The sequence below is a fragment of the Meriones unguiculatus genome, chromosome 10 (assembly GCF_030254825.1).
Source record: "Meriones unguiculatus strain TT.TT164.6M chromosome 10, Bangor_MerUng_6.1, whole genome shotgun sequence".
Taxonomy (NCBI): Eukaryota; Metazoa; Chordata; class Mammalia; order Rodentia; family Muridae; genus Meriones; species Meriones unguiculatus.
Genome location: NC_083358.1, coordinates 110718176 through 110742872, shown reverse-complemented (window position 1 = coordinate 110742872; position 24697 = coordinate 110718176). Strand labels below are relative to the sequence as shown.

The 24697-nt window shown below is 43.4% G+C and overlaps 1 protein-coding gene and 1 pseudogene across 1 annotated transcript; both read left to right on the top strand.

The window, feature by feature from the left end:
- The first annotated feature begins 271 nt into the window (after positions 1-271).
- LOC110540789 (sperm mitochondrial-associated cysteine-rich protein-like) lies at positions 272-4879 on the top strand (annotated as a pseudogene).
- A 14270-nt stretch (positions 4880-19149) lies between these two features.
- Positions 19150-21898, top strand: Ivl (involucrin). Its single transcript, XM_021627563.2, has 2 exons — positions 19150-19238; positions 20152-21898. The coding sequence occupies exon 2, from the start codon at positions 20163-20165 to the stop codon at positions 21558-21560; it is 1398 nt and encodes a 465-aa protein (XP_021483238.1). The 5' UTR covers positions 19150-19238; positions 20152-20162; the 3' UTR covers positions 21561-21898.
- The last annotated feature ends 2799 nt before the right edge of the window (positions 21899-24697 follow it).

Here is a 24697-nt window from a genome sequence, read left to right as displayed (position 1 = left end):
CTTTTTTAAGATACAGTGTGTCAGACTAGACAATACAGGCGTGCTTTAAATTTTTGTTTTAGGTGATGGGATGCTCTGAGTCAGGTAAAGAACTTTCTGACTTTGGCAAAAGTAGTCAAAACAGGTAGACACTTTAACCAGCAGTGGGCAAATGTGTCAGCTAGCTGGTCATAGAGTCTTGCAGAGGGGATTGTGATGTCATAAAGAGCTTAGCACTTAGAAGAGAGGGAAGCTGGGCACTGGGTTCAGAAGGCTTTGGCTTCTGATAGTCATGGACTCACTAGGCTGCTGAGGAAGATCCAGCATCTATCTATCTGCTGAAAACATTCAGAAAACGTTTAACACAAGAAGTCAAATATGAAAATGGTGAACTGAGAAAAGCCTGAGGAAGAAGTGTGTGGACAAATCAGGTAACACATACACACAAACACACACACACACACACACACACACACACATTATATAGAGGGTCTTCATTCTTGGGCTTGTTTTTTCACTCATCATTTAATTAATGGGGTCCATATAATGCCAGGCAGCATGTCAGATATTAGAACAGTAGCAAGCAAGATAAAAAGATCTATGCTTATGAATCAGACAAGTAGAAAAGTCAACTGTGGGAATGTTTTAAAAAAGCTAACATGTTAACATTTGGTGCAGGGAACTTTAAGAAAACACATGGATTGAGCCAATGGGCCAAAAAAGTTCATTTAAGTGAGTGGTACTTCATAAAACCTCATGTTTCAATAATATTTAGTGTGAAATGAGGGTAGAGATCAGAGAATCTTAAGAATGGAAAACCATCCAAAGATCCTAAAAAAGATCCATCTGTTCTGAGCCAGCCTATGAAGCATGAGAGAACAGTTGTGTTAAGTGAGAGAGGATGGTGGGTAAACCCAGAGAGGGCAGCCCCACTGGGGCCTTAAACTTGGATTCTGTTCAATCCTCACTGAAGTACTAGCAGAAAGACTTGAGAAAGTAGCTCTGGACTTTGAATATTGGATGACTTGCGCAGACCTCAGGGGCAGCCTGTGAGGAGGGAGAGGCTTGGAGTAGGGGAGAAGTTTGTTATAAGGGGAAGGCAATGGGTAGTACCAAGATTTTAAAAGTAGGCAGCTTGAAGGTTAACAACACCCAAATAAAAGGAGCAGCACCCCTCTGGAGGGGACAAGGGCAACCAGAACCCCAAAGTATAACAGACTCCTTTCACCAGTTGACAAGGAGATGATGGCAGCAGAGCTGGCTTGGGATAAGTATCCAGTGTGGTAAGACTGCTCAGGGACTTGTCATTGTCTTCCCTATGTCATAGTGGACTAGACTGACCCCTAGCCTATTTGCCACCTCTAACCCTGGGAGCTTGTTCCTCCATGCTCAACCCAGGGATAACAGGAGTGAGGTATATCTGAAGGCTCTAGAGCTCAGGAGCTCTCTACTTAGATGAGGATTGCTGCTACACAAATAACCTGTCTATACCCAGATAGATGGATGGATCCTAACAATCTGGCCTTCCAAGTGACAAGGAGGCTCTGAGTTGTCTTTTCATTATACTGCTCTTTAAGTTAGAACAAAAAAAAAAGAAAAAGAGGGAAACATAAAGGGGATAGGTAGAGACAAGGAGGCAGAGAAAATTAACAGTGGAGGAGGATACACTCAGAAAAGCGATAGAAAACAAAAACATGTTGAACCCTCCTCTTTTCTGAGCCTGGTCTCAGGTGAAGAAACAGATACAGGACTTCCCTTAACTGCCCACCTCTAAACTCACTGTCCAAGGCTTCGTGGGTTCCTGAGTCTGTGCTTTGTTCAAGATTTCTCTTTCTCTCTCTCTCTCTCTCTCTCTCTCTCTCTCTCTGTCTCTCTCCTCTCGTTTTTCCTCTCTCTCTCCCTAACCACACTCCCTGTGAAATAACCAAGCCAAAATGGTAAAGACCCAGGCACTCCTCACTCTTTTCTTGCCCTAGTGTCTACTGCTATGCTAATGTGTCTGTCATTTTCTGTTTGTCTCCTCATTGCTGACCTCAATCCCAGGCAAGTCTGGGCATTGCTAGGCAGATCTGCCGCCTCAGCCCCTTTGTGGCATCTCCTGTCTGGGAAGGAGAACTGAATAACTTATCCCCACCCCTACCCCTTGGGAATGCTGCTCTAGGATTTTCCTCTTTCTACAGAAGTAGAAGAATCTTAACAAAAGACAGAAAACCTAAAATAACTGATAGGCATAGTCACAAGAAAATTAAAGACCTATCCCCAAAGGCCACATCTTCTTCCAAATGGAAACAGTTTATGACACTTTAGTTTTATGAGACAGAGATTTGGGAATGTGAAAGGCTGAAATCCAGTGGTTTTCTCCTCCCTTCCACATTTTGTCCCTGCTGCTACTATGTATGGTCCAGGGGATTCAGAGCATCCCTGGCCCATAAAAGTCCTCACTGTCTACATCCTCCTTGGTACATGCCAGGAGCCTTCTTTCTGCAATTAAAGCCCCAGAATGAGGATCAGAAAGTTGATTGGAGAGACCAGGTAGGGCTGGGCAAAAGCTTGTCAGCCAGAAAGTCACTGTCTCCGCAGGGTGGAGGCATCAGCCACACCTAGACTCCTTGGGACCTAGTTTGTCAAGTGTAAACTGGATTTAGGACCAATCCCCAGATGGAAAAGGAATGAGTCTAAGAAACTAACACCCATCCTTGAGGAGAGCCAAGGCCCTGTGTAGGCCATGAAGTCATAAAGAGTGGTTCTCATGGCAATGTAGGTCATAGTACAGGTGTCTGTGGTAACCACTGAATTCAAAAACTCAGCACACTTCCAGGGCTTTCTTTCTAGGGTAACAGGTAATCTCTGGTATGAAAACTTTGTAGTTTCTGTACCCAGAAGTCCATGAGTCTTCAGGACAACAGAAGAAGAAGATAGTCTAAGTATTGGAGAAAGGCAATAATGGGAGGGAGGTAGAAGGGTTCATTGCAGGAGACTGAGGCCTGAGACAGCAGACACCATTAGAGGAGATCTTCACCTAGGCCCCAACTGCAAACCCTGATGAGAAAGTATAGTTAAACCCAACTCAATCCAGCTGTCACATATCTCAAGTAAATTCTTTCCTTTTATCACCATGATGAAAGAGCATAAATGCATACACATACTAACACAGACATGCATATGCATGTATACAAACATCGATATTTGGCTGCATTTTAAAAGGAGGCTTATGTCAGCAGGTATTCTTAAAAAGACTGTGTGTGTGTGACAGGTTTGGAGGGTGGCTGAAGCTTTACCCTCGGCAGTCACTGTTCTAACCTCCACTCACATCTTCACCTGAGTGACAGGGCTCTCATAGGCCTGGCACCTACCCCACATGGATGTGTGGTCTTGTGAGCAGAGCACACATCAAGGGTGTTCAAAACCATCCTGCTATCTTAGGTGATATCTCTACAGTTACATTAACACCCTGGTCTCTGTCTTTGATTCTTAGTCACTTTCTGATCTGCCTTGTACTGGAGACATGCAGTGGGTTTTTATCAGTATTCTGTACCTGGCACAGCAAATGTACAGGACTCACATATAGGAAGCAGACTTCAGGATCCTTCTAAAAAACCCGCTCTTTCTAGAGAGGAAGCAGGTGATCTAACAGAAACAAAGTTATTTGAGATTTCACTGTTCACCAAAGAATCATTGTAAAAGTCTGAAGGGTTTAGTTTGAGGTCTCTTCGGGGTCTAGTTCCTTCCTCCTAACCACTGATGTTACATTAGAGAAGAATTCATAGCCCTGAGATGTGAATGGAGCTGCTTCAGCCAGTGGCTCATAGAGCTAGGCCTTGCACTATTGCCCTTGCAATGTTTGGGGTGCTGTCTTATTAGTGCTTTCTTACTGAAACTAGCCAGTGGCAGTTGATGGCTGGTGTTACAAGGCCCATGGAATGATCTGGTACATTCAGAAAGGGAGTGACAATTGGTGGCTCTGAGAATCCGAATGTACCACATTTAGAGAGTATCTGGGATGCATACAGTATACAGTATACAGTATGTATACAGTATCTGGGATGAGATGGAATCCATTTACAAGCCACTGAATTTCAGATGTCTTCATATTTAAAGTGGTGTCTAAAGTGGCCACTCTTTACCCCGGTGTGATCGTTGTTCAATGAAATAAAGCTGATGATGCGATTCAACAAGCCTAAGAGTCTCTTCCCTCTTGACTGAGAGACTTTAAACAAATTTGTTACATGTTTGTAGCTTTACATTTTTTATCTGCAAAATGGCTATTTTAGTAAGAAATAAACACACAGATATCTGTGAATGCAGGGACAGGCACTAGCTGTGGCCTGTGAGGGGTTCAGCTGTCCTTAAGCCAAGGTCTTAGTTTTCACCCTGAAGATTCAGATGCATTTGGAGATCAAGAAGGTGATGGTGAAAACAGACTTTCAGATTTTCATTTTTTTTTTTTCTAGGAACTCCAACTACAAAGAAGATGAGTGACCCAGCCAAAAACCCATGCTGCCCTCCCAGTCCTCCATGCTGCCCTCCCAGTCCTCCATGCTGCCCGCCAAGTCCTCCGTGCTGCCCGCCAAAACCGTGCTGCCCGCCCAAACCGTGCTGCCCACCGAAACCGTGCTGTCTGCAGAAACCTTGTTGCCCCAAGTCCCCATGCTGCCCGCTCAAGTGCTCGTGCTGCCCGAAGCCCACATGCTGCCCGCAGAAATGTTCCTGCTGCCCGAAGAAGTGCACGTGCTGCCCGCAGCCTTGCTGCATCCAAACCTGCTGCTCTTCCGAGACCAAGACGGAGTCGGATTCGGACACCGCATCTGCCAAAACTCAGGAGAAGGGCGCTCAAGCGCAAGATTCTCAGGGCACTCAAGGTGCTCAAGGCGGGTGGAATCAGAAGAAGGCAAACAAGTAAACTGTGCCTGACACCATGCCCTTCCTCGAAGGGTGTGGGGTTACTACAGGTCAGGCTAGGATGTTTTAAGATGCTGTTATCACACTAAGAAGTCTGCCCAATCATAGGCTACCATTGCCACCCAACCATAGGATACCATTTCCACCCAACCGTAGACTGCTATTTGCAACTGGAAATGGGAGGTAGAATAGGCTAGAAACATCTTGTCTAGTGAGCCTGACGTTTAGACAGCACGGAAATAAAAGAGCAAATGAAAAGAACGTCGTTTCTGTTTCTTTCATTTATGCATGAAGCCAACTCATCAGTCTAACCTGGGCGCATTTTGAGAGCCATCGAGACAGAACCCTTTCATCCCAAAGTACAAGGCCTCTGCTGAAAACAGTAAGGCAGACTGTCCTGACCTTCAGTCCTAGATAAAGGAATGGTGGCTCACTTCTAAATCTCAATTCTCTGGAAAGTTTAGGTAGAACATTTGATTCTAGACCAAACAACACCCCCCCCCCCATAATGCCCTTCAGTTGATTGCAGTGTCCTCTTAGGCTTTTGCAGCATCAAAGGCAGAGGACTCAGCAAAATTTACACCAGTAGTGGCAGGTGGAGGCCTCTGGTGCCATGCTGGCTCTGGGGCAGAACAAGCAGCTGCACATCTCTGGGCACTGCTCATACTTCAAAAGGGTTTATGGCATAGAATGGATGATTCATTTAAAGTATGAAGCAGAGGGTCTGACCGACCTGGCTCCTACACTTGCTGATGCCAGGTTCCTACTTCATTCCAAATGCTACTGTGTGAAAGCAATTTGCTTTCAGACACATTCCCATGCATCTAGATGAGCTGGTAGGATAAATGTCATCTACTCATAAACTTCCATCTTCACTGCTTTTGGGGTACATATACCCTCCCCAAAGCCTTTTTTCATTTGCTTTCTTGTGCCTCTCCTTTTCCATCAAAGATCTATTTTTATCCCTTTAACTTCGAATTTTTATTATTTTCATAAAATATTGCTGAGAAAATTATTCCTTCAAACCATATCTCCTCAAGACCCCTAAGCATCACATGTGAAGAAGTTCAAACCACAATATGTACTCTTATTTATGATGTGCACAAGTGAGATTAAGGACTTCAGAAAATTAAGTGCATTAACATTTGGTAACTGCACCCACGAGGAACAAAATGCTCCCTGTTTGGTTTGTGTAAACCTTCAAAAAAGCGGCACAGTGTGTTTCAGTCATTTCCCAAGCGGCTGACAATGTTTTGGGTCAGCTGTTCTGAGAACATGGGCTGGATGGGTGAAATCTTAAGGACAGTCTACAAATGTAAATACACACAGCTAAGCATGTTGAAAAGAGCAAAAGGATGATAAACAAATGGAAATGGATAGATGGAGATTATCATGTATGTGAAATAATCCAAACTCAGATGAACATCACAAGTTCTTATGCACACACAGCATGAAAGCTGTAGGCGACTATTTGAATTAAAGGGGACTAGTATAGAAGGAGGAAAGGCAAAAAGTGGTAGGGTGACTATGAAGGAAAAATGGTACAAATTTGTGAAGAATTATTTTGTGTACTAATAATACTTTCAGTGGTAAAAGGTTCCATAAAAGTAAAAACCCATTCATGTTCACTTAGTAGCCCAGATGTCTACCATACAGTGTGGGCACTGCTCCCATTTAGAGATGTAGGGTAGCCTCTTGCAGATAAGGAGACAGTGGATTCCAGGGCTTGCCACCATGCCCAGGATGATAAGAGTGGAAAGAGACCTTGGCAGAGCTGGCTACAGAATTTGATGCTGTGTCAAAATGTCAGAAGAGAGCCTTTTCTGCCTTCCCCTACTGGGGTTTCAGAAAACAAGTACAACGATCAAAGCACCTCCTCTCTCCTGGGAGGTCAGGATGCTGAATAATGAGGATGAAGAGACTAGCCACAGCTAGGGAGACTCCGTTCCTCACTCCAGTTCTCAAGTGCCATTCCCCGACACACAGAACCAGCCCTCCTGGGCCAGCTCAGAGTCAATACAGTTTTATCTCCAGGCCATCTTCATGCTCAGCTCTGAACAATTCCCACAAGTATTTCAGTATTCAAGCATCATATTCCATGCATCAAATTGTTCACTTCCTTTATTTCTGATTAGAAAAATTTATCAGAATACACACACACAGACACATACACATATACATGCTCTGATTGATGGACAATTGGCTTGTTTCCAAAACTTGGCTATTACAAAGCTCTTATGAATGTCAAGTGTGCATCAAGATGGTTGCCTTCGTGCAACACACACTGTTGAGGTTTTTTCTTACTCTCTTACAGGGATCATTTATGTGGTGGAGGCTGAAAGCCAAAATGCCTGTTGTGCTGTACTTTGGGGGAAACTGCCCAACTGTCTTGCTGGAATCATTGTTATTATACATCTTGCGAGTATTCCGTATACTCAGATTCCAAGGTTTTTGACATTATATCGAACACGGATGCTGGCTTTCGTTTTCATTGTCTTCATAATAGATGGCACAGCAATTATCTTTCCTGAATTTTACACAAATGTTTTCTCCACTTAATGACTTACTATAGAATGTTGAATGTCCTTTGTCAGAAGATGATTTAAATGTATTTTCCCCAGGCTATAAACTACCCTTTCCCCCTAATAGATTTTTTTTTCAAATAGCGAGAATTCTTTATTTTGAAAAGAGTTTGAACATAATTACCAAACATGGGCTGACAATGTCATCACAGAATACAAGGGTTGCTAAATGAAAATTGCAGCAAAAGGCATGGAATACTTTCAGAGGTCCTCAAAACAACACAGGCTATAATTGCCCTTGGATACCCACCTTTACTACATGGGAAGACACTGTTGCTGAAGGTAACACACACTTTGTATAGAGACATTAATTCCAAACTAATGAGGAAATGTCACCTTCTGGCTAGCTTACATAGTACCAGAAGATGCTATGAAAACTGCTGAGGAAGGAAGGACATCAATAGTCTTACTCAGAACTGGACACTGAATGCTACAATGCACCTCTGCCTGGCAAGTTGTGCCCTCTGGTGAAGTCGTATCCCACCTGTTATGAGGTACCTGATTATATTTGAAGTCTGCTCCACAGGAGGGAATTTCATGCCTGGTGCTATAATTCCAGTCTAAATAATTCTATGGCTAAAAGGTCATGTGCTCTAAGGTAAAACTTGCTATTGTTATGCTGTCACTCTGTTGCCTGCTTTTCAATCACTAACCCCTGGTAGGGCTGCCTCACCTGGCATAGGGGATGTGCTAAGTCCTGATGTGACTGGACGTGCTGGTCTGAGTTGGTAGGGGGAAGTTCCCTCTATCTGAGGAGTAGGGGAAGTAGGAGGGAGGATGGGAACAGGAGGAAATGAGGGAGGACCTATGATCAGGATTAAAGTGAATAAATAAAATTAATTAATAAAAAAGGAAAAAATATTTTTATACCTTTAGATCTGGACTATTCTCAACCTTAGTCAGAGAAGTTTCATTTTTCAGTAGGTAACAGGGCAAAGGCACACAATTGATCAATATACTTAAAATACAAGGAGCAGTAGCCACCCCTAAATAAATAATTTTTCAACTGCCTTTCTTCCAGCCAAGGCTCATGTCCAAAGAAGAGGCAGAGAAAAATGAATAAGCTGTAGGATGTGGAGGAGTACAGTGAAATGCTGTCTTCTGGACATGACATGACTTCACTCATGAACTCATAGGAACTATGATTACCTGTTCAAGCACCCACAAGATCAAGTCAGCTAAAAACTGGGCATAGGCGAGGGACATGCCCTCCAGGACCCACCCCTAAATGATGTGCTATTGGCACTTGATAGCTGCTGAGAGAGAAAGAATTGATCTGATGGTCTTCCTACTGGTAGATTTCCTGCACTTGAAAGTATAGCCTTATACCAATGCATGTAATGGTGACAACTAATTGGACTTAGAAGGAGCAAGAGAAGGAGAAAGAGGAGGAGGAAGATATGAAGTTGAGAGGGAAATACATTGGGAGAAATGGGACATAGTTACATAGTTATGGTCATATGCCATTATATACATGTATGAAATTCTGAAGAATAAAGAAAAACATAATTAAGAGTCATCACGGATGCTGGAAGCAGAGAGAGAAAGAGAGAGAGAGAGAGAGAGAGAGACATAGAGCCAGGGCTCAGCTCCCTTTCTCCTTTTCACTCAGCCCACGGCATTATACCACCAACATTTAGGATAGGTCTCCTCCCCTAACCTCAATCTAGATGTGTGCAGAAGTTTTATTTACCTTAAGGTATTCTAAATCCTGTCAATTTGACCATTAAAATTAAGCATCACAGGTTGTCTTTATCCTAAACAAGTCCCATGTTCCCTAACACAATAGACATTCATAGTCTTATCTTTTAAGATATTTAATAGGAGTATGTATATTTAATGATATACAATGTGATCATCCCATATTATGTGTACATTGTGAAATGATTGCCAAATTCATATTAACACTTCCATCACCGCCCTTGTTCTGCCTGAGATATTCAGCACTTACTCATACCTGGAATTCTGCGCTAGTTGATCAACACTTGGTTTTTCCTACCCATTAGCTATAGTAATCACTTCTTGGCCACTGCTTCAGAAGATATGACTTTTTTAAGCTCCATATATATCTATAGCATTTTTTTCACTATCTGCCTCCCTTCAAGCAATGATCTGACATCTTCTAGGACACTCTTTCCATCTCCTTGCAGTGTTTCCTAGACTCACTGCCTGCTGTTTCAGTTTCTTTCCATTTCCTTGACTTCTTTCACATCTCCCTGACCATCTACTGGTGGGGATAGTCCAGCCTCTTCCTTCAGTTTCTTCGTTTGGTTATTTCCTCTTAGATAATGACTTTAAATATCATTCACAGTCAGATGCTTCGTAATATATCTCTATATCATAAACTTTCTGAATTCAAGGTTTATAGCTACCTGAGTCTCTAATGGGAACCTCAGATTTGGCCTGTTCCAGAATTCACAGCTGAGATTCTCAGGAAGCCAGCTCTTCTGTAGTCTTTTTCTGTCAATGATGGCTCTATCCTATTACATAAGGCTAAAATGTTTCAGTCATTTTTGGCTTCCCACTTAGATCTCATCTGTTCATTCTGTTGTGAAAAATCACCTGTAATCTTACCACTTCTATTTCTATTGATACCTCCCTACTTCTGAGATATTGATAAATTTATACAGTTGTCTCTTATTGCTCCAACTGCCTCTCTTCTTGCCAGAAAGACGTTCAAAATTCAGTCAGGTGGTGTCACTGCTGTGTTGTTTCTCATTTCAGCCACTGTAAAACCCAGAAAGTTGCTTCATGATTTTCCCTTGCTATCCACCGCCACTCACTCTGCCAACCTTGTCTTAGTCACCCATCCCCAGTCGCATGAGCCTTCCTTCTGGTTCCAGAAGATTCTTATCTAACATTGTTCGCTGCACTATCGCATTCTCCTCCTGCGTATAACCTGGTGCTGACTTTCTTTTCTTCTCAAAATCTTGCAGTGGCTATTCCCCTTAGTGTCTCTTTCCACCCCCTCACTTCATAAGCTTTTCTTGCCACATTTTTTTTCTCCGTAGGATAACATATACATAACATATAAAATGCTTTAAGTATGTGGTCTGTGTTTGTTTTACTTATTGCTGACCTGCCATATGGACATGAAAGCTTTCAAATAGTAGAGGTGTTTGCCTGTTTAGCTTAATGCTGGACCACTAGGGCCTAGAACAAGGGCATGAGAACGCTGTCAGTTAACAGCAGTGAATAAAATTCAGTCGGGAGACAGGAATCGGAAAAGGTATTTCCAGGAGAGGGAGCAGGGTTGTGAAGGCGCTGCAGTAAGCAAAGAAAGGCAAAAGCAGAGGCCAGGGCCCAGCCCAGGCCTGCCCTGCCTCCCAGTGCCCCTCTTGAATCTCTTTGTCACCCTGTGAACCTAGGGGTCTTTGCCTTAGCATTGTCAGTGTGGTGGTAGGTGATTCAGGGGTGACTGGGCCTGAGGTTCCTGGCAGAAGTGTTGGGTGGAGTGAGGGGACAGTGGGATTGGATCATGACAAGCTAATACTTGTCTGAGGGAGGAAGCTTGATTCACCACACCCTGATTCACCATCGCACCCTGACCTCTATCCTCCTCCTGCCTATTTCACTCTACACAGACTTTCTAGTAAAACCTGTATGGTAGGACAACAGCTTTTTAGCTGCCCCAGCACTTTCTACCTTGCCTGCCAGGCAGCCAGTAGTTCTGTCTTTCTCCAAGGCAGTCCTAGGTGCTTTTCCAGGTGAACTCCATCACACTTAATGACATCTCTGCTTCAGGAGAAGAAGCAATGACCTGGAAACAGAGATCCAAATGACCCACTTGTTAGTGGTGAGACTGATGACCAGTGAGGTCAGGAGTTGTGGAATTTGGGCTCCTCCTCTGTAATATGAAAGGGATTAAAAGAGATAGTGATTGAGAGTGGATGGGATAAACAAGGCTTAGGGGATTTATTTCCTCTGAATGCCCCTCAGGTACACTTTCTCAGCCCTGGGTCTGCTTCAAGCAGAGCCGTTCAGGGTTCAGAGTACTCCTTTGCTGTGTATTGAGTTACAAGCTTTTCTGCTCCTAAGCCTGTATCTTTATCAGGTGAGAAGTTCCCTGAGAACAGAATTGGGGCCTTCAAAACCAAGCTTCTTGGGACTAGGGATTGTATCCCTCTGTCAGACTGAGAACACAGACTAGGGCCCTCAGCATCCTGGCGTATAGGAGATTCATAATCTGTAACCTCTTGGCTGAATGACCCGGTTTGAAGAGTGCGCAAGTGAGCGGGGGAGGAAGGTTGATAGACAGGGCTGATTTGCAGCCCTGCATCAGAACGACTCATCTGGAGACCAAAAGTCTTCGGTGGCTTCATGACAAATCATCTACAAACACAGAGAACAAATAGATGGGGTCAGGAAAGGGCCATACTGGGCAGCTTTCAACAGAGGCTCACCAGGACCAAAGTGAGGCAAGGATGTCAGCTGTTCTCGCTACAAGCTACTCCAGAACTAAGTATTATTTCCAGACCTCCTCCTTACCACACATGCCCATCCATCTGACCTGGGTCTGAGTGCTTTCGATAGCTACTCTCAGAAGTAATTTTGAGAGCAATTAGCCAGTCAGGAGGCAGCTGGTGCAGGATCAGGTGTCCCTCACACATACCCTAATTAGCAAGAAAGAATTGATAAACTAGAGCTTCTGGATACTTGTATTCATTTGTCAGACACTTGAAGGCTCTACTGGTGCAGGCTGGATGGCGGGAAGTATTCTGTGATTGTCTTTCTCTTGCCACTGCTATGCCCCTCACCCAGTCTCCAGGCCTTGGCCACTCCTTGTCTGTTCCCTACCGCACCCCTCCCAGTCCTCATCCCCTGTCTATACATGCACCCTCAAACCTTACATCTTGTATATCTTATCCCACCCACAATCCCCATTCCCTCATTCCCTCTGGTTTTCAGCTCTTTCCATCCTTTCCTGACCAATCATACGAGGACATTACAGCCTCTACGTCACTACACTCCTCATTCTATTGTCTGGAGTCTGTTTCTATACATAATCTTTTTTTTTAAATACATAAAAATTCAAATTTGTCTTTATTTTATCCAAAGTTTCATTGGAGTCACCACTGATGATATATATGCAGAGCAGGAATTCACAGGAATAAAAAATCCAGAATAGAAAACAAATGGTTTTCAGAAGCTAGAAAGCAAGCACATCAAACAAACACTATTACAAGGAGGTCTGGCCTGTGACGTGGAAGCACAGAAAGCCAGGGGCACTGGAGGGAGCTCCTGGAGAGAGGCAGATCTAGAAGGGTAACTGTAATCATCACACATATACCTAACACATATCTGTTCTTGTCTAAGTTATTGACAAGAATAAATAATAATAAAAAAACAGCTTTGGCAATTACACAAACTGTAGTCTAATCCCAAAACACCAAACATTTCATTTCCTTGGCGGCATCAAACAATTGAACGTAGTGATGGGTTAGTTCAGCCCAGATGCTTAAGTTCTAGGAGAAGTTGTATTTAGAGATGGGTCCAATTCTTGTTATTTCATTTTTGTTCTTATATTTTAATCACTATGTTTTATTAATTCCATGTAGATTTCTTTACATTTGCTACATCCCAGCAAAAGTAAAGAAAAGCAAATGCTCATGTTCCCAGCGGTTGAGGACCTAAGCTCTGTCCCCAGGTTCTATCCTTTGAGGTTGGGGAGCCAAGTATATGATGAAATTCAAGTTCCAGTGACCTGATTGGTTATCTTAGCTTTTGAGTCTAATAGTATTCTAATTTATCCTTTCTCTGTTCCACTGTGGAGATGGTAAAATGGCTATATACATTTTTATGACATTTGTTAGATAAATAGTAGCCCATGCTTAAGATTCTCTTTCATTTTTGAAAATTCTTTGGTTTTGTTTTTCTTAATTACATATTATTGAAACTACTACATATCTGCTTACAGAGATTTGCCTCATTATTTTTGATGTTTTACATTTTATCTTATTTTTAATTTAATTTTATTTCTATATTTATTTATTACATTTTTTTGTTTTTTTTGTTTGTTTGTTTGTTTGTTTTTCAATGCAGTTTATTCAGGAACATTGAACAATCCTCGGACCCCGGGGAAAGCCAGCCCACAGCTTAAATAGCCTCTGGGTAGCCAACCCAGGCGTGCCACGGGAGCAATGCAGATAGGTCCACATACATGGAAGCAAGCCAGATCCTCGGCCTTAGACAAATGTGGAGTTGTTCGTGACAGAGAGCACTCACCATCGGGAAGGTGGAAGGCGGAAACCAGCTCCATCTTTAAGGCATAGCATTCCGCAGCTCTCTACAGTTCCCCCTTTTTGTTTTAGACTCATCAGGCAAGAGTAGAGGTCTGATCTCTGATATTAGAAATAAATTGGGACTTTGTACAGATGTTCATTTAGGTGTCATCCACCCAATTTTATTCACTTTGTATCCCTGCCGTGGCCCCCTCCCTTATCTCCTCCCAATCTCACCCTCCCTCCCTCTTCTCCCCCTATGCCCTTTCCCTTGTCCACTGGTAGGGGAAGATCTCCTCCCCTTCTATCTGACCATGCTTATCAGGTCTCATCAAGGCTAGTTGCATCATTTTCCTCTGTGGCCTGGCAAGGCTGCACCCCAGAGGGGTAGGTGATCAAAGAGCTTGCCACTGAGTCCATGTCAGAGACAACTCCTGTGCTCCTTACTAGGGAACCCACTTGAAAACTGAGCAGTCAATGGGCTTCCTTTGAACAGGGGGTCTCTTTGATCACCTCCACCTGATGGGGGAGCAGCCTGACCAGGCCACAGAGGAAGAGTCCTGAGGAGACCTGACAGACTAGGGTCAGATGGAAAGGGAGGACCTCCCCTATCATTGGACTGGGGGAGCAGCATAGGAGAAGAGGGAGGGAGGGTAAGATTGGGAGGGGATGAGGAAGGGGGCTACAGCTGGGATACAAAGGGAATAATTAATTAAAAAAATGAAAAAAGGAAAATAAAAAAGCAATAAAAAAATCAAATCTTAATCCCAAATCACTATTTCTCCTCTGCCCACAGAGACTCTTCAGATCTCTCCATGTCCCATCATACTCTAGGAATACAAATCTATTTTAATTTCTTTATTACCCCACTGGGGGCATATAAAACTTCATTAGAGAAGAAAAGATGACATGGTATTCTTTGATGTGTTAATTGTGACTTGAAGCCCAGTAGCAGGCATATCAGATAGACGAGAAAATAAAAAGGCAGGCAACTTGCTTTCTTTGACACAGGATGTGGCTTGAAAGCCTCCTGAGGCTTTGTTGTTTTTGTTATTGTAAATCGTTTTTGTTCTGTTTTGTTTTTTGTTTTTGTTTGGTGAGACTCATGTGGCCTACCTTTTTTTGTGAAACTTATTATATAGCTAGAGCCTGTCCTTGAACTCTTGATCTTCTTGCCTCTAGCTATCAATTGTTGAAATTACAAAAAAAAAAAAAAAAAAAAAATGCATGCTATACTAAGACTGGCCAAGGCCGCATGATTTTCAAGGCAAAAATAAAAAAATCAACTCTGATAATCCTTAAAAGAATCTGTTTCCTTAAAGTGCTCTCCTTAGGCAAGTAACACCTCATGAATATCACATGTGTAATGAAACCTGAAAAGAAAGCAGCCTGTATTCAGAGCATCAGTCATGTGCCTATTATGCATATTGCCTTTCCAAACTGTCACAAGAACTGAAGGAAGTGCTTGGATGCCCCTTTTATAAACACAAAGCTTCCAGGAAGTGGGACTTGGGCCCTGATGTCATCCTTATTGGACTGGGTTAAGCTACAGCACCAGAACCACCAAGGAATATAGCTCTCTATCCTCAGGACCAATAAGGGTCATGTCAAGGGTGTTGGAGCTAAATGAGAGCCAAGCAAAATGGTGCTTTCCCCCAGAAAATTCAGAATTTATCATGCTATTGGGAAATGATTGACTTATGGCACTTAGAAGACATCTCTGAAATCATGTAGTGAAACCTGTCACACTGATCAAACCCTATTGACGAGCATGATGGGAAAGAGATGCCCTCAGACGAGCCAGGGAATCTGAGTTCCAGTCTAGCCCTAGCACAGACTCATCATAGTAGAACTTGGACAGCTCTGAGACTCTCTTTTGAAACTCAGCCCCTATCTGTCCAGGGGGAGATAAACCCCAACACAGGAGATGCTGCTCTTGGAAGAAGCTGTAGGACTCCAAACTCTTCAAAGGCAAGTTTTCAAAAATTAATTTTTTCTTTGCCAATTTCATACATTCTGGTCATATCCATTCCTCTACCTTCTCTTCTCCTCATTTCACCTCCACTTCCACCCACCTTCTCTAACCAAATCTTCATCCTATTCCTGTTAGCTAAAACGTAAAGACTAGAGCATCTCTCTTCTCCTCTACTCAAAGCACCAAGCTCTCACTCCGCTGATTCTCTTTTCTCCCAATACTCAAACACCAATCATGCGTTTGTTCTTCTTGCTGCTATTAAGAGCAAAACTGAGAATGTTCTTCAATAGTGACTGTATTCAAAAGGAAGGGCCAGCACTAGGGACCTAAAAAGAGAATGAACAATTCAGCAGGCCAATGCAGGGTAGCCAAAGTGATACAGAGCAAAGCAGGTCAGCACATGCAGGTGCACCCCAAAGTCCAGAAAGAGTCAGTCCTGTGTCAATTCTTGGTCTCATCTCTCCTGAGGATGAGAATGGCACAAATTTGCAACTGAGAAAACAGGGTTGGGTTCAGCAGGCAAGAAAGACTGCAAATACGTAAGGAGGCAGGCAGGGCAGGATGCAGATGGAGAGGCAATATAGAAAACAGTAAACTAAGGACCAGAGGAAAGGAGGTCAGCATCCTCAGAGCTTCTCTACACTAGCCAACAACAGACAGATGCTGCACAACCATGCAAGATGGGAAGGTGAGATCTTTGGCCCATATAATCTGCTCAGGACCATCTGCCATCTTCTTCCCAGGACTAGAAACTCGTGAAGTTTCTCAACTGCCCTCCAGGGCAATGGATTTCCATGATTAGTCCTTTTGCTGCACCCTGCACACAAATAACTAACGACTAAAACAGGCTGCCCAGAAAGAGAGATAAACTGGGTGTTTTTTTGCCTCTAGAAGTAAAATGGCTGGAGTTTAAAAGAGCTGAGGCAGAGCTGGGTCAAAGCCTCTCCATGGACTATAGAGGAGCTCACCTTCAATAAACTGGGCAAGAACTGGACAGTTTCTTAAATTTATCACAAGAATCTGAGACTTATAAAGTCAGTCATACAGCATGCTGAAAGGATTTGCCTTACACACACGCATTCCCAGTCCCTAAGTGGGGTAATCTGAAGATGGAATATGGAGCCTCCAAATGTTAGAAGTCTGGGGCTTCCTCAACCCCTCCTGCAACTACAGTATGCTCCTAGGCTCTATCCTCTGCCCTCCTTTCCACACCCCAGTTCTGCCCAGTGGTCAGTCATGTACACATATTGTCTTTTCAGAGTTATTATGCTCTGAATCAGAGGGTAGGAGGCAGATCTGGCAGATACTCGAGCCACTGGGAACCCATAAGACCGGTGTGACCTCCTGAACAGTCTGCTGCCTTGGCACCGTCACAGGTTGAGGAGAGACAGATTCCTCCCATGTGAGGTCAGAAGTGGAGCATAAACATACCAGTGCCGTGTGAGAATGCTTGGTTTTTTCTGGTGGGGTGGGGAGGGCTCCTTTGGTATAGAAAATAGTATAGTTCAGGGGTCCCAAGGGGAGCGGTGTGAGGTGTCCTCGCAGTTCTGGGAATAGAGAAGGCCTGGCAAACTGTTCTGCAGGACAGGCGGATCTTGTAAGCTTTCTATCTGCTTAAAAAATGAGCTCCCACCAACATGGAGAACTTAGTGTCATAAACAGATCTCCTTAAGACTAAGATTAGATGCTCGTCAGGACAACTGTGGAGAACTGGGACACTTTTCAAAATTAATTAAAAATGAGGTTTTATCTTTCTATTTTTCTACTCTCTTTATTTTCCATATTAACTCAAAATAGGAGTGTTAATGAATGAACTCCATAAAATAAGCTGTTAGCTGAGTATTAAAGATAAAGACAAACCACAATATCTCTAGGTATGAGATTAGCTGTCATTCATTCAACTAATATTGATGCTAGTAATGTCATAGTGTATGAGGTGATTTTGATAGGTTTTGGGACAGTGGAAAGCACCTCCAGTATACTTTTGTCTTTCTATGACTTGTTTTTTACTGGAAAAGACAGATAATAAAAATGTGAATAAATGCAAAGAAAATAACTATTTTTTATTAGTTAATTATAGTAGAAGACAATCCAATAGCTAGGGTAGTCAGAGGAGTATCTTAGTCAAACCCCAACATTTCCATCAAAGCTTGAATACATGTCAGAGCCCTGGAAAGGAGCCTGTTGGCAGAGGAAAAGCAGGTGTGCAGCCCTGAGGCAAAGCACTTTGGGTGTGCCCTAGGGACTGAGGGGCTGGACAGAGAGTGTAATGTACCTGTTAGAGAAAGGGTAGCATGTGTCAAGGTCCCTGAGAGAGACAAAAGTCATGTAAGTCAGGGCCTTTTGACTACAACAGTGAATCTGAATTTTATCAGATGTGTGTTGCATCACCATGAACAGGGTGGGGGTGGGGATGATGCTTAAATTCTCACTCTAAAATGTTTTCCAATCTATTTTTAGAAAACATTTTCTAATGATGACACATGTCTTTAAAACCAGCACCCAGGAAGCAGAGGCAGGTGGATCTTTGAACTCGAGGCCAGCCAGTCTGCAGAGTTAGTTTCAGGATACACAAGGCTACAAAGAGATTCTGTCTAGAACCACCTCCCTGTCTGAAAGAAAGAAAGAAAGAAAGAAAGAAAGAAAGAAAGAAAGAAAGAAAGAAGAAAGAAAGAAAGAAAGAAAGAAAGAAAGAAAGAAAGAAAGAAAGAAAGAAAATGTTTTTGAGATGGCAATGGACAATCTAGATCTAAGCTTGTATGGTGTGCATTTCCAAAGGTAATTATGGAAAGCACTGGTTATCATCATGAAATGTGATGCATTCACCATATCCAGTTTCTATTCATCCTGTTTCCCTTGCCTGGGGGAACCAGGAGCGTGTATGAGAATGGCATCCTTGGGAATGGTAGAAATACAGTTTGGGGTATGATGTGGGGGCTGGGCAGCCCCTGGAATACAGGAGGAAGAACAGTGTGAGACAACTAGATGTTGTTACATCTAGTTGGCCTTCCCTAAGACATGGCTTATGTCCTTATAGAGACAAGTAACAATATGTCCTGAGTAGAGATGCCGAGTACAGATGGGCTTGATTGCACATGGAGGAACCATGTGTTCCTCCAGAAGTGACTCCTTACAGCATCCTACTGTAGGTCTTGGCCTGGCAATCCCTAAAACACAAAGCTTCCTTGCCCTTGGAAATGAAAACCCCAACCTAAAACTCAGGCCAAACCCATTGAGATTGAAATGTATGTTTGATTGAGGTTATAAAGTTGTACACCTTTCTCACCCCCTTCTTCTCTCCTGTGCTCTGGTCAGATGATCTCAGTCAGGAGGGGTTGAGCCCTCACACTCCGAGGTCAGACAGGAGCTGGAAAAGCGATCCCTGGGGGGTTGCTGCCTACATTATCAGTTATCAGGTGACTCAGAAAGGAGTTGGAGGAAGTGGACCAACTGGAGTGGTGAAACCAGTCCACCACCCCCAACCTGAGGAAGAGGCTAGGCAGGAGAATATAAAGGGCCCTGATCCCTGCTCAGCTCAACTCTCCACTGGAAGCCTCTGCCTTCTCCTTTCTGTGGGATCTGGTGAGTGTTAGCTGCTGGGGTCTTAGTTGGGGCTGCAGGCTTCCAACTGCCTAGAGCATGGCTGGGGGTGTCTACGCAAAGGTGGGTGTGGATATTGCTCAGGGGCTAGATTCAGCTGGACTACTTGTCCTTCAAGAGGGTAGTAGGTGTGCAGAGGGAAATATGATGTAGGACTTTCTGTATGGAGAAACCCAGGCAGAACAGGAGCCAAAATATCCTATTAGAAGTACATGACTTGTCCTAACAAGCTCCAGCTCTCATTAATCCTCCAGTTGCCCCTCACTCCCTCACCCATGGCCCTGGGGCTATAGCTCACATTCAGAAGATCAAGGAAGAAAGGAGCTCTCAGACTAAATAGACCTGCCTCCTAATTTTCCAAAGTGGGGGGAGGGGATCTGAATGTTAGAGAGTAAATGAGCTGCCTAGAAATCCACCGTGTTTTGGTGGGAGTTAGGCCTACAATGTGCTGGATTACTTTTGTCCAAGACTGTTGCAATCCCAGTTCTCCCTCAGCACAGACTGTAAACTTTCCAGGTTCTCAGGTCATATTGGAGACTTTTCTTTTTCTAAGGTTTCTTTTACACTGTGACATAATCCCAAGACTCATCTTTTCAGGACCCAGGGAAAGTCTTGATAAAAGCACTTTAATTAACAGCCACCCCTCTTTATAGAAAGACTCCTCCACTGAGCAAGGAGCTCACAGGTTAGCTTTTCTTTGCCCTCACCATTCCTATCCTTCACTCTCTTCTGCTTCTGGAAATCACAGCTTAAGAAAGAGGGAGAGTACCCTAGTCAGGAGTAAGGATGCCAAGAACCAGGCCCACTACGTATATTCTGTACATTCAGCAGTTCATCCATTTCCTTTGCCTTCAGCCACCCTCTCACTTTTTCTGTTTTTCATTTCTGTCTGTAGAAACTTGCAAGATGTCCCAGCAACACACACTGCCAGTGACTGTCCCAGCTGTGGTTCAGGAATCTGTCAAGACTGTGTGTCCTCCAGCTCATACCCAGAAGGAACAGTGGAAGCAACCAACTCCACAACCTGCACAATGCCAGAAGATGTTCTCTGAGACCCACGAGATAGGCTCCCCCAAACATGAGGAGAAGGGCATAACCCCTGTGAAGGGGCTGCCTGAGCAAGACTGTGAGTACCAGCAGGAGCAGGGACCACGAAAGCAGCCGCCACCTGTGAAAAAGTCACAGCAGGAGCTGCAGGAAAAGGAACTCCATCTGGGGAAGCATCCTTCACCACAGGAGCCACAGGGACAGCAGCAGCAGCAGCAGCAGCAAGACACACTGGCAGCACAGGAGCTGCATCTGAGACAGCACCAGAAGGAGATGCTAAAGGATCCAGAACTGCACCTGGGTCAGCAACAGAGAACTTGTGAGGAGCAGGAACTGATTCCAAGAGAGAAGCAGCAGGAATCAGAAGAGAAGGAGCTGCACCTGGGACAGAGGCACCAGGAGCCACAGGAACAGGAGCTGCACCTGGGACAGAAGCAAAAGCAACAGGAGTCACAGAAGCAGGAGCTGCAGCTGGGGAAGCACCAGCAGCAACAGGAGTCCCAGGAGCTGCAGCTGAGACAGCAGGAGAAGCAGAAGCGGTGTGATCCAGAACTGCACCTGGGAAAGCAGCAGCACAGGGAGTCACACGAGCCAGAACTGGACCCGGTAGAGAAGCAGCATCAAGAGCCACAAGACCCAGAACTGCACCTGGGAAAGAAGCAGGAGTCACATGAGCCAGAACTGGATCCGGTAGAGAAGGAACATCATCAAGAGCCACAAGACCCAGAACTGCACCTGGGAAAGAAGCAGGAGTCACACGAGCCAGAACTGGACCCAGTAGAGAAGCAGCATCGAGAGCCACAAGACCCAGAACTGCACCTGGGAAAGAAGCAGGAGTCACACGAGCCAGAACTGGACATGGGACAGGATCAGAAACAGAGACAGAACCTGCATGAGCCAGAACTGCATCTGCAAAAGCAGCAGCAGCAACAAACAGAGCATGAAGGATATCAAGGAACAAAGAGCGTGGGTCAGTCACAGAAGCAAGAGAAAGCACCAAGGGAGCAGCATCTGGAGGACTCACACATAGAACAGGAGAAGGAACTCTTGGACCAGCAACTGGACCAAGAACTACTAAAAAAAGGTGAGCAACTGGAAAGAAAAGATAAGCAACCACTGGAGCACCTGACACAGAAGGGGAAGCAGGTAAAACAAGTTGTACCAAACACTGAGCAAGTCCAAAAGACTCAGCCAACCCAACTGGTGAAAGACTTGCTCACTAAAGAGAAACAGCAGCATAAGCAGGAAGTGCAGTGATACTGAAAGGAAAGCAACCACTGCAGTGTCTCAGAGACTCTCCAACCATCCCACAAGGAAAGAGAGCCATTCACCCTTTCGTTAGGTCCCTGGCTAACCTACTCACCCATGAATCTGTCGGGTTCTGAAATGTCATGTCTATGACAGGCAGGGATACAGGATGTTATAACCCAGCATCCACCCCAAGAAGCTCAATCCCAATCTTAGATAGCCGAGGCTCTTCCCAGGGTTTGGAGTGGGGGCCGTGAGGGGAGAAATTAGGAGGCCTATCATTAGTGTAGCATATTGTGGCAGAATCTGTGAATGTGCACGATATCTAATAAATCCTGAAAATCCTGGGTTCCTGTGTTACTTTAGGTTTTTCTTTTCTGTCTCTCATCATATGCAACAGCCTCTGAAAAGCACAGAAACTCAGTGCACACCAGTCATGAATAGAGGCTCTATCTATGGTTGTCTATCTATTTTAATCCACTACCATTGTGCATTAGTCATACACATTCCGATCTTAGTCCAGAGCAGAGCACAGCTCTATGCTTCTCAACTCAGTCTAACTCTTCTTGAGAGGAGGGGAACTGGAAATATGCCTAGTATGCTTGGAGGCTCCATCTGGGTTCTGATAAATACCACCAGACTCTCCTTCCTGGGTTTTCAACTAAAGATTGCCTCATTGTTTCTGAGAGTCGTATGGCCTGCCCTGAGAAGATTTTAGTAAAACAATAGAACATTGGACAAAGTAGGGACAGTAGGCAGTCTCTGAATGAGTCTCAGAAGGAAAAATGACAGTGTCATTAAAGCAAGTAAAGATTGAACTAACAGTACCTTTGCGGTAAAAAATGCCAAGTACGATAGACAAAGACCAATCAGAAGTCACTGCAGTGATTGTCCTTCTTCTTCACTCTGCCTCCTTGACACTTGCACAGCCCTCACTGCTAACATTCACAGCAACACTCTGGCCACTCTTCTTTCTGGGGCCTTTCACTCTCCTTCCCTGCCTTTAACACCTCAATTTAATTGCCTTTAGCCACTTAGCCATCCCATATCTTGACAGTTTGTCTCAAGCTATATAAAGCTATTTTCACTACAGCTATTTATTATGAGGGTCTATTAGAGACATCCTCATTGATGTGTCCACAGGCATTCAAACTCAATTGGCCAAACAGCATTCAGAAAGCCCTTACATCCCCACTCAGGCCAAATACTCACCTCTTTAGGAATCTTCTCTTCTGAGTAATAATAAAAGAATTAAATCATTCCCATATGCATCGATGCCCCCTAAGCTCAGGATGAAGGCCCTTTTCATATGAACCATTTCAATAGACTCCATACGCCTATCTCCAGCTATGTTGCTGTTTTCCCATCACAACTTGTTTTTAAAATTTCCACTGAACCACGTCAGATATTGGGTTAGCCCTTATCAGTGGTTCCCATCAGTTAGATCATGAGACATCAGGCATAAATCCTGTTAGCCATTAGCTTGAGTAAGACAATCAGAAAGAAGTATCCTTTATATGTTCTAAGACTTTTGAAGTCTCAGGCCATCATTGTTTTAATATATTATTATACTTTGAACCAGAGATGTCTTTCACAGGCTTGTGTTCTAAGTGTGCTTCCTAGCTGATGGTTCTATTTTGAGGGGCTGTGGAGCCTTCAGGAGATTGGTGCCTAACTAGTAGAAGAAGGTAGTTTGGAGTGGATTATAGCCTTCACCCTAGCTTTCTGCTTCCAGACCACCACCATGTGGCCAGTCCCTCCACACCCACCCTCCCAAAGCAGCAAAGACTTAGCTGCTTTATTATGTCTTACCCATTAGGATAAACTGAAACCACCCAAACCACTAGGAAAAGGGGAGCACAGCAAAAACTCCAGAACACAAAAACCCAACAAACAAAAACAACACAGAAATCACCAAGCAGCATTCCATTGTGACTCACTCACAAACTGACAACCTTCCAACTAAAGAAAGCAAAAACAATGGAATAACTGACCTGCCAGAAAATACTTCAGAGTATAGATAAATGTCCATATCGAGAATTAAATAAGCAAATGAGTAAAGTAAGAAAATCAAATCAGGGTCTAGATAAGAAAGTTACAAAAAATAATTCAGGACCTAGACAGAAAGTTATTAAATTAAATAATCAATAAATTAGAAGAAACATTTTAAAACATAGAGGGGAAGGGAAATTGAGATGCTTCTTTGCTGCCAGTCCTGAAGATACCTGATAAAACAGGGTCGGATGAAAGGGGAGGAGGTCCTCCCCAATCAGTGGACTTGGAAAATGAGGGAGAGAGGGTGGGATTGGTAGGGAATGAGGGAGCAGGATACAGCTGGGATACAGAGTTAATAAAATGTAACTAATAATAAAAATTAAAAAATAGGTTTTGATGACAAAAAAAGAATCAAACGTAAAATTCAGAAATGAAAGAAACAATCAAATAAAAAAGCTACAACAGAAGGCATCATTGACATACATGACCATGAAAAGTAATGAATTTCATGGATGAAAGACAAGGCGAGAACAAAAAAACATAAAGATACACATGAAGAAAAGAAGTTTGTGAAGTTTCCTCCAAGAACTCTTGAATATATTAAAAAGCCAAACTTAAGAGTAAACAGGGTAGAAGAAAGAGCTCAGTTGAATCTTCAAGGCTGAGACAATTTATCCATTGAGATTATTGATGCAAATCTGTCAAAACAGGAGAAAAATATTTATCTAAATAGGAGAAGCATTTAGAACTCCAAATAAACATTATTAGGGAAAATTTTCTCCATAACATATCCTAGTAAAGGTGTCAAAAATACAAAGAAATGATGACAAGAGTTGTCAATCACCTCATTCACAACAGCAGAAATATCACAACAATTTCAGGCCTTTCATCATCAAATCCCTTTTAACAATTATCATAAATGCAAAATGCTCTAACTTAACCAACAAAAAGACTCAGACTAACTGACAGGAATTAAACACTAAGATCTAGCTGTCTGTTGTCTCCAGAAAACCCACATAAAAAGAAAGATAGCATAACAATTCTCATGTCTGATAAAGTATATTTCAGTCCAAAATTCATCAGAAGAAACAAATATGGGTACTACATATTAATAAATGAAACAATTTACCAAAATGAGAATGTAACTATTA